Source organism: Nyctibius grandis, chromosome 4, assembly GCF_013368605.1.
Source record: "Nyctibius grandis isolate bNycGra1 chromosome 4, bNycGra1.pri, whole genome shotgun sequence".
Taxonomy (NCBI): Eukaryota; Metazoa; Chordata; class Aves; order Nyctibiiformes; family Nyctibiidae; genus Nyctibius; species Nyctibius grandis.
In genome coordinates, this window is record NC_090661.1 from 98,240,047 (window position 1) to 98,254,594 (window position 14,548).

The 14,548-nt window shown below is 43.6% G+C and overlaps 1 protein-coding gene across 1 annotated transcript; it reads right to left on the reverse strand.

Annotated features, from left to right (window-relative positions):
- Nucleotides 1-13,114: 13,114 nt before the first annotated feature.
- PRLHR (prolactin releasing hormone receptor) lies at nucleotides 13,115-14,164 on the reverse strand. The gene has a single exon (XM_068400138.1). It carries the CDS (start codon nucleotides 14,147-14,149, stop codon nucleotides 13,115-13,117), a length of 1,035 nt encoding a protein of 344 aa, XP_068256239.1. The 5' UTR covers nucleotides 14,150-14,164.
- Nucleotides 14,165-14,548: the final 384 nt, after the last annotated feature.

Genomic DNA, 14,548 nt, shown 5'->3' on the forward strand with positions numbered 1-14,548 from the left:
TTTTGCCATGGCTTGTGAGAGGCAACCTTCACTAGCCAACATTTCTGATTTTTAATGTTTTTCTTATTAATAAGAACATTAATAATTATTAATAAAATTCTCTTATTCTAGCTATCTTGTTCTAGCTCTGCTTGCTAAACAGAAAGGCAGACTATCAGAAATACATTCTTCCTGCAGGAAATGGGACATTGATGTATATACTCCATGAAAGTAAATACTTGAGCCCTTGAATATTTTTCTGTATGTTCTGATCCTCAGGAGCTGCTGTAAATTAGCAACAAGACAGCTGAAATGGTCACTCTGATCTGCTGTATCCATGGAAGTAAAAATCCCCAGCTGTTCTCCCAGGTTTGCAGGCTCCTTTTATCTCAACAGAAGCTGTGACCTTTATCAGCAACAGATTCTAGGTTTCAGGCTACATGTATAAACCCTTGTTTATATGATGTGCTAAATCAAAGGCAAAAACAGCCTACAGGATTCCTTGCTACATTGCACACTGTGAACAATCATTTACTTTCCAGGGGACCATTAATTAGTATTGATTTGTCCTCTTGCTCAGACAGTTCACAGGCATAAGGATGGGAGGCTGCGTGCCAGCTTGTGCAGCATCGGGAGCCTGTTACCCTGCAGCTTTTTACACAAGTTGAAAAGATTTACAAACAGAAGACATACTACATAGTCTGAAGTTAAGGTGGTCTTCCAATTGTCAATTTTAAGTAGCTAATGAAAGAGGAAATAGATGAGATAATATCAATAGGAGCAAGAGACCCATTTGGAACAAAAAAATGGGTTGATAAAACAGTGAGGATGAAATCTGAAGTCCACGAAGAGGCTCATGCCCCAGCACAGTATTCCAGAGTAAGGCATCCCTAGGAATTCACCTTGCACAGGTGAAGGGCTAAAAGCTGGAATTCAACACTGTGTCAGCCCTGGTTTGCAGGGATGGTCTGTAAAAAAGACCATCACAAAGTCTGGATGCACAGGGAATATGTTGTCACATCTCTGCCCATCTCCCAAGGTAAAGGAAACCAGACAGAAAAGTCTTTTTTTATTTTTGTAAGTAAATGCTGCCTCAATAGCCCTGACTGAGACGATTGTTTCTCCACCTTCCTGGAGACCTCTGGTGCCTTGCTAAGAGACCATGAAAGGCCAAGTATCTACAAACCCCACTGCTGCGGGGGATAACTTGTCTCCCCTGGTATCAAGCATGGGATTGTGCTGGGAGGAGAGATGGCACGTTATGGTGGTAGCAGGCCTCCTCGGAGTAAGGCTGGTCGCTGGCAGCGGAGGCTCGGCCCTTGCTGACTGACAATGAGTAGGCAAAGCAGCTCACACCATTCTTGGACAAAAAGGTACCACCGAGAACACAGCTCAGAGCAGGCCAGCAGGCTCCAGTAACCAGCAAAACAGGGTGCTTGATGTTTAATCGAGCCAGTTAGATTTTCAGTTCCCCGAATAGCGAGAATAGCTGTATGAACAGACACACACTCCACAGCCCGCTGGCACTACACAAAACCCCGCGTGGGTGACCAGTGAATGCGGAACGGTACTGCAGAGCAGAGACTGTGCAGAGAGAGCTGGTGCCCACTAGTCACTGGGGTTTTGCTGCTCACCAGCTATGTCCTACTGTTGCTTGCCACCGAGAGCCTTGGTCTTATATTTACTGTACTGGTTAAAAAGGAAGCTAACACCTAATGTTAGCATGGGATTAAACTGAGCTCTTGCTTATTGCTGGCACAGACTCTAGAGCAAAAGCCAGTTTTAAGTAGGAACAAGTCTAGCTTTGTACTGATCATGTTAATCCATTCTCCCCCTTCCTCCAGACAGCCCCAGGATCAGCAGGCACCGAAAAGATGGGCTATCAGTATTTTCTGTAAGAATAGACAGCGATTAAAATCAGAAGATAAAGTTTCTTAGAAAGAATATAACAACTTGGGGACAGCATTTTAGTACTCCCGTAGAATCAGGAGGTCTAAGATTAAGTGGAACCGCAATTCCTTCATGCCCCACCAAATCTTTTTAATAAGTTTTAATTCATTCTCTTCAGTATTTATTTACTTAACAGATTAGGAGGGGTTTTTTTTTTCTATTTTAATAGGCTTCTCTATTAGTATCAGATAGTTATACTAATCACCCTCTTGCATATGTGGGTTCTACCTCACTTCATGTAATAGTATCTACTAATAATACAAGCCTGTAAAACTTGTTGTTTAGTAAGCTAGAACTATCTATAAATCACTCCCATCCAACCCAGCCTCCAGCAATACTGCCAGTGTTTTACATGGGGTCTCTGTGTGCCCTATTTAAAGGTTCTGCCTGCTGGGCTGGGGCAGGTGTTGGAGGATCAGCTGATGGTGGTGGGAGGATACCATGTTCTTTGAGATTAGTTCTCCTAGGAAAGAGGATGTAAGGTTTGCCAGGGGGTTAGGAAAACAGGATTTGTTTCTCTAATTTAGAAAGAATTATTGAGAAAACAGTTGGTTTACAGGTTCCAGTGAAACAATAACTTATGAAGATACTTCGGTGAGTAAAGATCTAGCCATTTTATTAAATGTATTAATGCTGAATGTTGAAGGGAAGTTTATATTAGTTTCTTATGAAAAGATGGTACTTGATACACTGACTAGCTCTGATTCGGAGTTCTTGTTTCAGGTCTGGATTAGGATGACAATTATGTATACTTTGCTATGTTTCATGGTTTGTGCCTCATGGACTCCAATCCTTTACCTGCCATAGCTCTTAGGAGGAGATATCTCAGATCTTGAGCTCTTCTGTATATTAGAACCTGAACAATGTGCATGGAGGGGGGCATTGCTGCATCCTGAGAGCTTCTGATTGTCAGGAGTATTATAAAACAGGAAACTAATAGGTTGGAAGCTCACTTGTATTTCCCTTATACTAGCGTAGAGGAGGAGAAGGGAAAGGTAAGGACCCCTTGTAAAACTCCTGTTCTCTTGAATATGAAATCAAGACTACTGCTGATATTGATGAAGGTGGTAGTAAGTCTCTCAGGTACCTGAGAGCAGTCCAAGTGTGACTGCAGCTGGTGGTACTCCATATGATCATTGAAGAGCAACTTGTATTTGCTCCTTTTCTGTTCAGGCAGTTTGTCCAAATATAGTTCAGAAGAAGGAGATATTTAAAACCAGACATATCACAGTGCTTAAGTGCTCTGAATCACAGAGATATTATAGGTTCCATTTAGGCTTCTCACTGCTTTTCAGATGTGATACAGCTTTCAGTGACAGCTTATCCCCACTGCTGCTTATTCTGAACTAAACAAGGCTATTACTCTCTGGTGGATTCTCAAATGGCTAATTAGCGCTTATTGGGCAATATACATGCAGGGTTGAGATTCGGTGGATAATAGCTGTCCATTGGATTCTTAACCATTAATAAAAGAAATTAGCATGCTTCTGCCTAGCTAGGCTCTGCCATATTTTGTTGTAAGTAATGTCTTCCTTGTTGTGTTTCAGCAGTTACTGAAACATGTCATGGCGATTAAAAGCGGCAGTATCCAGCTCACAGGATAGAATATTTTCTAAGAGTATTGATCTCCCTAGAAACATCAGTGTTCTGAGGCTGCCTAGACCAAACGCAGAAGGCATAAACTCCAGGTCACAAGGGTTGTGCTTTCATAGAAAACACCTCTAGCTATGAAAGGAGTACTTCAAAGTTTCCACTAGTCCTCTGTCATTTCTTCTGGTTTTAAAAATGTTTAGTGACTGGAAATGGGGCATTAGCAAGAGTTTCTACTTACATGACTTGCTGTTTTCTATCCTCCGGTTATGCTGTGAATGTTAAATTAAAATCTTGTAGAGATACATCTCAAAGCTAATTTTGGAATTTATTTACAGCAGAAAATCATAGTGGCTTGGTTAAGTCTCTGGTTTCCATCTAAGAAGAAACAATACAGAGACAGTTGTCTCTACTCAAAGGTTAGACTTCCTGCAATACAAGGTGAAATCAAACTGCAGATCCATGTTTCAAACATCTGCAATTTAGGGTAATCTGTAGGGCTTGCTATTCTTGCAACTATTTTTAAATAGGTGAATCGCAAAACTTAGTGTAGCTCTACATCACTTTTATCCATCTCTTCCAGTCTCAATATTTGAATGTGAATAGCTTCAGATTTAGAAAGCTGTACACTCTCCATTTAGTCTCTATTCACTGCGGTCAAAAATTTTCAGGCTATTCTTGTACCAGTCTGGCCTTCCCCCAACCCACCTTCCAACTTTGTTTTCAAATACCTCATGTTAGAGCTGGAAGTGAAAGTGCTTGCCTAATTATCTCCATTTCCAGCAGAGCTAGCACTGTAAATTAGGCTGTGTTTGTTGAACATCATATTGCAGATTCAGCTTGTCCAGATAATTTATTTTAGCACTAAAAATCCTGTGCATTTTCCTCTCCCCCTCAAATCTTCTGTGCTTTTCTGGTCACTCAGCAAACCCATAATAGTGTAGAAAGCTACCAAATATTTCACATGCACATACCTTCTTCAATGGTGGACAAACATTCAAATGTCTTCTACCCCTCTTAAAAGTGACATAATCCCCAGGAATCAAGGCATATTAAGAACTATTTCTTTTTTTATGTTAATCCATTCCTTTACCATGTTGGGGTTTTGGTGTTGCTTGGTTGGTTTTTGCTTGATAATAAATTTCACATGTATGGAAAAGATATTTAGCCTAGGGCTGCTGGTTACTTTACTGCTTCTGTTTAAGTCCTTGGAAAGCAGATCTGGACTAAATCCACAAGTCAGATTTAAACTTGTAAGACTGGGTCAATACGTAGGAACATTGACAGCATCCCAGGCAGATTGTACGATGCACTGGGAGAAGGTTTGACCCAAAATGTTGAATGCTAATGTACAGAATAAGCTGCTGTCGGAGCTGAACTAGCTGACAGCCACCACTGAGGATGCAAAGTGAAGATGTGATTTTAAACCCTGAAATTCAGGCAACATTCCTTAAAATATGTGGGGGGAGGAAGTAAATCTTCTCAGTAAATGATTGAAAGACAACTTTCCAATGCACAGTTGCCTTTATCCAATAATTCAATAACTTCAGGGTCTGGGCAGTTTGGCTTTTAGTCCCCACTTCTGAAGTTTGACCTGTCTTTTATGTCCTCACCCCACCCCTAGTGAGCAGCATTTACAGGTGTGTAGTGCCATTTTAAACTGTTTCATGGGAAAATGTATTTCTTCATGTAGCAATAAGGGAAGAATGTTATGAACTATGAAAGCATGCAGATCTTGTCAGACCCTGTATGCAACTTTTTGGGGATGAGAAGGGTTTGAAACAGTGCTTTCCACCATGCCTTAAAAATAAAGAACCTCACCTTTTTGTAAGTACAGCAAAACATAGACCTTCAAAATCTTCCCTGCACTTTTTCAAAGTTGTTAGAACTTTGACCGGTAATGATTTGCACTTCGTCTATGCTCAGACTGTAGCAATTTTCCAAGAGGAGGTACTATCAAAACAATTCAGAATTAGCTGTGACAACTGACAATTGCATGGGTGGAACAAAAGGCTTTTACAAATAAACATTATTTAATACAACAGACATGAATACATGTTTTAATGAAGAAGTTATTTACAATGATAATACATTGACTTGTTAAGATTAAACAGGTCTGCCATATGCTGTGTCTAGTGCTTCAGATGGCTTCAAATTTATTTTTAAATTTAAGTTATGCATATTAATAACAGATGTGGAATTTTAAAAGGATCCAGTAATTGAGGGGAAATCATTCCAAAGCTGGGTGTTGAAGGTTTTGTCTTCTTAACGATTTGAAATACTTTGTATATAGTGACTCAGAAAGTAATTTCTAAATGGTGATGTAGTTCATAGATAACTCTTGCAAGTGATATTTGGCTTATTTTCATCTTACTTCCTCCAGAGTTGCATCCAGTTGCTGAGGAGTGGGTTGGTTGAACACTTGCCTCAGAACCCCATCCCCAACCTTTCAATTATTTTTATTAAAACCCCCTTTTACAAGTCCATCTGCCCTCAACTCATCTGTCTCTGGACTATACACTAATGGCTCTGCATACACGGACCTCACACGAATGGTTCATGCATACACCTGGCTTGCCCCTATTCAAGTTCACGGTATGGCTGAGGGGTGGGAGGAAAGGTGCAATAAAGCCGATACACTGAACTGGCACGCTGCGAGTGAGGGACCACACTCCCAAGAAGGCTTGGGTAACTCCTACATTCGTATAGAAACACAGTCTCTGGTGGTTATAGACTTAGCCTTTGGATGGTTACTGTTTGCTCGATCTTTTTTTCTTTCCTTCTTTCTTGACCTGCCTTCACAAGCCCAAGACAGGATTGTTTTCCAATACAGTCCATTGCTTTGCCTTCCCACTCCCAAATGCAGCTGGTCACACAAACTTGAGCTATGACTGATGGCAACCTGTGACAGTGCGTCACAGCTACCATGTTGTTTGGCTGTCGCATTCTCATGAGAGCGTTGGCCTGTCTTGTCATGGATGTGATAGAGTAACTGAACACAACTCCCTGTGGCTGAGAAACCATAGACAGAGCAACAATGCCTTGTGCTGCCCGGCCTCACAGGAGCACCAGCTGCCTCCAGCTAAGCACATCACTTTGTTGGTGACGTTGCTGGGGGGATCCTGAGCTGCATAACAGCGATCCTCAGCACCACACACATCACCAGGCTCTCACAGAGCACAGCACTAAAACCCCTCCTGCTGCTGTGAGCCCTGGACTGCCCTTCCAGCGTGTTAGCTGGAAACCAAGAGCTGTGCAGATCTCGTTGCTATGCTGGAAAGCAGCACGCTTCTCTTTGCAGCCCTGCTAGCTGCTGAAGAAACATCTCCAGCACATAATGGAAATGTAGGAATTGTAGGAAATGTAGATGTAAGGATTAAAGCCATCATCTCCTTTGGTATGTTCCCTGCAGAGAAAAAAACACAAGGAAATTACAATGTAATGGTGATAATTAACATAAACAAGATGCAAAGAACAGAGAGCCCAGTCAACTGCAACTAGATAGCAGTGATCCCAAATTGATTTCCAACGGCCTGGAGACACAAAGCAGGGAGTTCCTGAGTGCATGTTTTATTATTGATATCAATTACCAGCTTCATTAACTTAGTTTGACAAAGCAGGCTGTAGAAAGGGAAAGTAAACAACAACAGGCAAGAAAGTCAATCCTGTCAGCTTCTTGGCAAAGAGGGTAGCTTTTAGATCCTAAAGGAAGATAATGCCCAGTGACATATATTTGATCTTCATGTCCTTAACCTCTCACTTTTTGCCCTGTGGGGAGGCAGCCTGGCCATATCTTAACTAGTTCTGAACCGTTTACACCATCCCCTGTATAATCCTGGGTGGGTCCCTAAAGGAGAGAGCACTTAGATGTCTTTTCCCTCCCTGGGGAGCACCAAGAAAATGCTAGTATTCTTCATAATTTCAGATAGCTACTAGGATTTCAACACCCTTGAGGCTCCCGATTCTACTGACTAGTTGATCAATGGTTTCAGAAGTCTGGGGGAGGGCAGGGAGCAGAGAAACGTATACAAAATTTGGTTGAAATCAGCCTGGAGAAAGCCTGTCCCATCTGTTTATATCGATACATGGTAAGAATGTACTTGAAACCTGCTCTTGGAACAGGCAGTATGATAATGATTTCTGAAGGAAAGATCCCATTAATATGGGCAGGGTGCCTTTGATGTGCCTGCAGTTGCTCTCTGGGGCTTTCAGTAAAGTAAACTCTTGATGTGGAAGGAAACTGGGTACAAAAGACCAGAGTTAGCGATCGTTTTGATCCAGAGTGAGGTCACTGAGTACGGGGAGAGGTATTTACTTGATGCAACCACAAAAGCCAGTTCTCCAAGCGGCAGAGAGGCCAGGTTTGCTCCTGCCAGCTGCAGATCTGCATGGCAAATGGTTGCACACAGAGGCTGTGTGTCAGGCACAACTGGTTATTTCTGCTTGCAGAAAGAAGTTAAAGAGAGAAGAGGGTGATCTCCGCTTTAGAAAGCACCCTGATTTCTGTATGCTTTCTATGAAGCAGAAACCTTTGCTTTGACCCTTGGAGACCATTTTCTTCAGAGGAAGCAGGAGAGGAAAGAAAAAGATAGTGGGCAGTGAGAGGGGAGGGCTGGCAGTAAAAATTTGTATTATATTTCTTCATGCAGAAGTGGCAAAACCAGCAGTGGCTTTACCATCAGCATGTTGTTTCTCTCCCTGCCCTCTTCTCCTCTGGGGGGCAGGTTGATGGATGTATTGTACAGTTCTGTCCAATTTGCCATTTTTTTTTCCCAGCTGCAGGTGTACCATTTTCAGCTTGTATCTGTACCCCACATAATCTTTGCCATCTAATTATAACTCACCATTGACACCTCAACAAGCAAGATTCACTCAAAACTGTACAGAGCATCTGTTGTTCAGCTGGTATGAAGAATACCAGCTTTTCCCAGTCTATTTATCATCTGGGAAGCATTTACCATGATCCTGTGAGTAATGGCCTTATGGCAGGATCTGCTTTTGCCCATCCCTGATAAACTGCCATTTTCAAGGTGGGGCAGAGACCAACTCTACCTGACCCTAGCTGAGGTTTGATTAACTGCTGTTTTGCTTTGGCTGCCTGATTTCAGATTTAGTGAGCTTTGTTCACTGTCTAATCTGTTTTTTAATTCCTGATCAAATACTGATTTACTTTTTTGTGTTTCATAAGTGCATTGCCTTTTAATACCAATCCCACGTTTGACCATAGGGAATAGCTGATGTTTGAACAAGCATTTTTGCGTCTATAAACGTTGGAATTACAGTGTATCTGCTAGAACCATGCTCTGTGAGTCCCTCCAGTAGCTATGCAGAATAGCTTCAAATTGTGAAGCTGCGATTCCGTGCTCTTCACTTGAAGTGAAGACATCTCACCCTCCCCTGCCTCTCCCCATCATCTCCTCCCGTATCCATATTAATCTCCACATTTAAGACATGCAGGGCCTTCTGAGCTGTAGAGGCTTGGCCCCAGTGAAATCTCCCAGATGATTTTTACAATGAGTAAGTGTGGTTCTAAGTGGGCCCTCCATTTCCAAAGCCCAAGACTCACCATGCTCTGATCACCCACTTGCTGGTTAATGCATTTGATATCTACCAGAAAACACCACCCCAGGGCATGTATACAAACCCCATAGTACATCTGGTAGTGTTTACCATTTAGGAACAGTCTGAGGAGCCATCATAAATAGCATGTATTTGCTGCTGTAAAATGCAGAGCACCTGGGTCTCTACCTGCTCAAAGTCTCTTGGTACATGTAAACAACTGGAATGAAATCCCAGCAGATGAGGAGCAAACAGCATTCTGCCATACCTCAGCTCAGATGCAAACCCTGCTCCATCCCTGCAGAGCAGCTGCCCTTGGATTCGAATGTAAGCAAGAAAAAACTAAAACCCTTACAGGGAAAGTCAATAGGTTCACCAAGTTTTAAACCAGGCTACTTTATAGAATGAAAGCATGCAATGATTTCTTAAATTGTAATTAAAAACTATACTGCCAAAAACACTGTAGTGATAAGCCCTGGTCCCTCAGAGAACCACAGCAGTTCCCCAAAGAGGGGTGGAGATGAGCAAATGCGTTTCACATGACAGCTTTTAATATAATTATTTGCATAACTGGATTAAAGAAGGGCACCAACATGCCTCTAAATCTTATTATTGTTTATTACTCAGGATATCAGAGAAAACAATAATTACATTGAGCAGAGATTCTTGGGGCTCAATTCAGAGATGGGGCTGAGCAATTATGGCTATGCCTTGGTCCCTGCCAGCCTGTGGGACCCCCAGCCTTCCTGCTCGGAGCTGGACTCCTTTGTGCACCGTGCAGGGAAAGCCCATAAAAATGGCCTGGCAAGACCACTGAGATGGGCCAAGGGGGCTGCTAAGGAGAGAGGAGAGCTTCAGGAGCCCACGCGGGGGAACGCAGGTCATTTCAGGGTTCATCTGCAAAACCTAGTCCCGAGAAGGGTCTGAAGCAAGCGGCAGGCTCTGAGCTTTCTGGTGCAAATGCAAGTCCTGACAGTTTCAAGGCAGGTACAGGTTAAACCAGCACTTAAACAAAGATGCTCACTGTGCTGGGCACTCCTGAAGACCTTCTTGAGTTGACAGACCTTGGCACTGCAGTAACAGCAGCTCCAGAGACCGCTGATAGCGAGATGTTCGCAGTGCATCCTTCACTGTGGCAAATATATGCACAGAACAGCCCTTCATTTCTGTCTCAAGGAAAAAAGAAAAAAATAGAGAGAGAAATGCCACTTGTTTGCTTCGTGCAGCTCTCTGCAGCAGCGATCTGCAGCCACTAACATTCAAGAGAACGTTAATAAGCCAAACTGCAGTGCTGGCAAATGAGGGTAAAAACACGATGTGTAAGAAGGAAATGATCCCAGGCCTGCTGTGGTTAACAAGAGTCTTCCCAGTTACTCCGCTGGGCTTTGCATCACTCTGGATTACAGTGCTGTCTGTGTTTAGTGCGTGAGGTTGTAAACATTATGGGCCATCTCAATGCTAATTAACCTTTACAAACTGACAAATTAACAGCTTGAAGTAACATAATTCCATAGAAGAAAAAAATATCTGAAAATCAGGATTTTGTTGTTATTTAAAGCTGCTTTTTGCAGTGTTGTTTCAGTGCTCTGCTGATGTCCTACTCTCTGCTCTCTTCAAAAGAGCCCTGAAACAAAAGCTTATAAAATTTGGTTGGTTGGTTTGGAAAAGTTTTTTTCGCCTTCTCAAAATCACCATTTATTCCAGTATCTTGCTGTATTGAGCTTGAAGGAAGAACAATTTCCTAAAATTCAGCAAAAGCAAAACATGCTTTAACAGGTCATTCAAATCTTTAAATCAACGTAAGCAAGGCAGATGATACACTTAATCACAGAGTGAACACAAGTAATGCCTGCTTTAAAAGGACCTCCTCGAGTCAATGTCTCTGTAGTCAGCTTCTAATATCCAGTTCCTCATTACTAGCAGTAGAATAGCTTGAAATTCTAGGGAAATTTGTGAAAAGGGATTTCAAATGTTTTTCCAATGCTTTTCCCAGTGTGTGCATGTGCATCTGTGTGTTTTTTTAACCAGATTAAGCTTACTGAATGCTGATGAGTGAAATGATATTCACAGTAGGAGTACATTTACAAATTAGAGAAGTCTCTCTTTCTTCCCTCTCCCCTCTCATCTGTTTGCATTGCCTCGCGGCGCATACATTTCTGGCCATGTGCAGTTGTGGTTGGATAGATGCCCTTGCTGACCATGGCCAAAACTGCCCCTGGGCTGTGCTGCTTCTTCAGCTGATCTCAGCTCAGTATCAGACAATTCCTTGTGCTATCCCACATTCTGGCTGAGCAGGCTGGAAGAAACCTCTTCAGAAGCAATGTCTGGTTTCAGAACTTTTTCTTTTATGCTTATCTATTATCTCAGATATTTTCAGTTCAGACAGAGGAGGGAAGAAACTAGAAACCATTAGGTTGATTATAGCTTCTAACTCCCTCATCTGATTGAAAGGTGAATGTCAAAGGAAATTGTTTCTTCCCAAAAGACTCCTTCAAAGGAGAGCACCTGCCACTCCGCTCCATTTGACAGGTCTTTCTTTGACTGGTCACGCAACATTCATACACGGCTCAATGTCAACAGCCCCTTCCACCCACTGTCTCTTAACAGACACCTCCAGAAGTGCTCCTGAGGACAATATCAAAGTCTCTGGCTGTCTCTGGAGATCAAAGCTGATGGCAGCATTGCCACGCATCAAAATCATTTCCTCAAAGAATGAGCAGAAAACTTCTCGGCACTGACAAGGCTACGCTGACATCCACTCCTCTGGCTGGGACCGCAGCCACCTTGCAGCAGGGTCAGCAAATTGGGGTTACAAGAGACAATGGCAGGAGCACAATTCAATGTCAGTAAAGTGGTGCTATGTCTTAACGTCCCCCTACATGGTCTACATGGATGTGTTTCCACCACACATTATGTTTCCAGTCTGTCCAACCTCGATGGCAGCATCAGCAAATCCACCAGGTGACTTTGCAAACAGGCTGTCAGTCACTCCGCGTCGCAGTTGTACTTCCCAGAAATAACATCACTCTGGTTTTATTTCCCCCTCTCACAATACTGCATCTCGCCTTGCTACATGCTGTGCTGCAGGTTCACAAGACACAGAAGGTTTGGGATCGCATGACGATGCTGGGTTCAAAAAGCATAAAGCACAGATTCCTGCCCAATGCGGTTGGCCGTGGCAGGTAAGTGAGCAGCCCTGCTGCAAAGGCTGCTATTCCATCCACTCGGCTGGTGGCAAGGAGAAAAAGGCGGTGAGGGAGGGAACCATGCAGGGCAGACACAGCACACCCCGCCAAGGGCCACGGGCACACAAGCAAGCCAGTCGTCTTGTATGGAGGCGCTTGGGGGGTGTGTGAGTGAGCTGATGCCATCGCCCCGCACACCACTCGCACCTTGGGAGTGGGGAGGCCCCTGCACGCTGCTGCTGCCAGCACAGCTCAGCTGGCGGAGGGAGGCTCTGAGCAGCTCCTGCCAACCTGGTTTCCTGACCACAGCTGAGACAGCTGCTCAGGAAGGGCATTTAGGAGAGCCTTAGGCTACTCTTCAGCATGGCCCTAACCCAAGAGGACTACAGGAACATTATTAGTCCTCCACCCTGGATCCTGTGCTAAGGACTGGACTCTGGGTAGATATGTAGATTTCATTTTTACCCAAGCCAAAGCACTTCCTCACTGAGATATTTAGGTCTCGTATTCATCCTTGCTTCTCCCTGTCCCCAAATCCCATGTCTGTACTGCCAGTAATATCTAAAACAGATAGGAGGGATCCCTGTAGTTTACATAAGGGTGGGTATCTTATTGTGCTAACATCTCCTTGGCCTCTAACGCCTGCCAAAGAGGTAAAGACATTTTTGGGATGTGATGTCTGCTTCTCCTTTTCCAATAGGAGTGGAGGTACTGGGGAAGATACACATTGGACTTGTGTTGTTATAATTGAGCCCTGAGGACACATGTCAGGAACCAGGACTGATTAAAACAAAATGGAAATGACTTACAGTTTTACCTTATGAAGGAAGTGCACTCCCACCGGCTCTCATTTACAGCACCACACTGGCCATAATGCAGTTTGTAGTGGGTCCAATTTTCTTCTTTCTCCAGGCAAACATTTTCTTCAGCTCCCCTCTGAAGCTGTCGTGGAGCCAGGCATAGAGGAAGGCGTTGGTACAAGCAGACATCATGGCAAACCAGTGGCACAGCAGCTGGATGACATTGAAGTATTGCTTGTCAATCAAGCTGATATCTATGTCCTTTATCACATTGAAGATGTGCAGAGGCAACCAACAGACTCCAAAGGCTGCCACCACTAAGACTAGCAAGCGAAAAGTCTTTCTCCTTCTTGCTCGGTCCCACTCAGCTTGGCCCTGGGTGACGTTGCCTGGGACCACACGGTTTTTCAGCTTGACAGAGATTCTCAGGTAGGACAGGGAGATGACAGCCAAAGGCAGTACATAGGTGATGATGAGGGTGCTGTAGGCGTAAGCCAAGCGATCTCTTTTCATGTGGAACCAAAACTCCTCGCAGATGGAGAAGTCCAGTTCTGGGAACTCCGCGTGGTAAGTGTGGACCAAGGCTGGGGCAGCCAAGGTGCAGCTCAGCAGCCAAATAGCAGCCAGGATATAAGCACAAATAGGGATTGTGAGCCTCCTGCGGAATGGGTACACCATGGCATAATACCTGTCGACAGCTATGACAGTCAAGGTAAAGACAGACACAAACACAGTGACGGGTTGCATCAGGAAAACAAAGTAGCACATGAAACGCCCGTACACCCATCCTCTGGGCTCAAAGGCATACGCGAGTGTCAGGGGCACACAGGTTGCACACATGAGCATGTCTGAGAAAGCCAGATTGCCTACCAGAAAGTTGGTGACATTGTGCATTTTTTTTGTCTTGCAGATAACATAAATGAGAAGGTAATTCCCGATGACACCAATAAAAACCACTAGCGAGTAGCAGGGGATGATGAGTGGCTTGAAGGACTGAACAAACTGGAGCCCTGAGAATAAGTTGCTGGTGTTGCTGTGAATCACAGAGAGGAAGCTTTGGGAGGTTAAATTGTCCGAATTCATCATTTCCTTCCTTTTGTCGTCTGCTGTCAGCTGAGTGAAATAATTACCACTGCGCTACTCCCGCACTCAATCAGCGTGGGTAATGAATGGGTTACTGGCTGTCCAGAGGTTACCACAGGGACAGTAAACAAGCTTCCATAAAAGCAAAAGGTGAAGTTGTAATCCTCGAGAGTCAGCTTTCAGCAGTTCCTAAGAAAAATCAAATACAACCAAATGCTATTAACGTTCTCCTATATTTACTATTAAATCTAGGTTTTGACTGCATGCCACTTAATAAACATTTAATGCAGTGAGTACTTACTGCTGTGGTTTTTTAATCCCATATGATTTTCCTGTGGATGCCAAAAAGTGCCCTAGACGTCTGTCTTCTGCAAATCCAGGAGCGTGTGTGTGTGTGTGTGT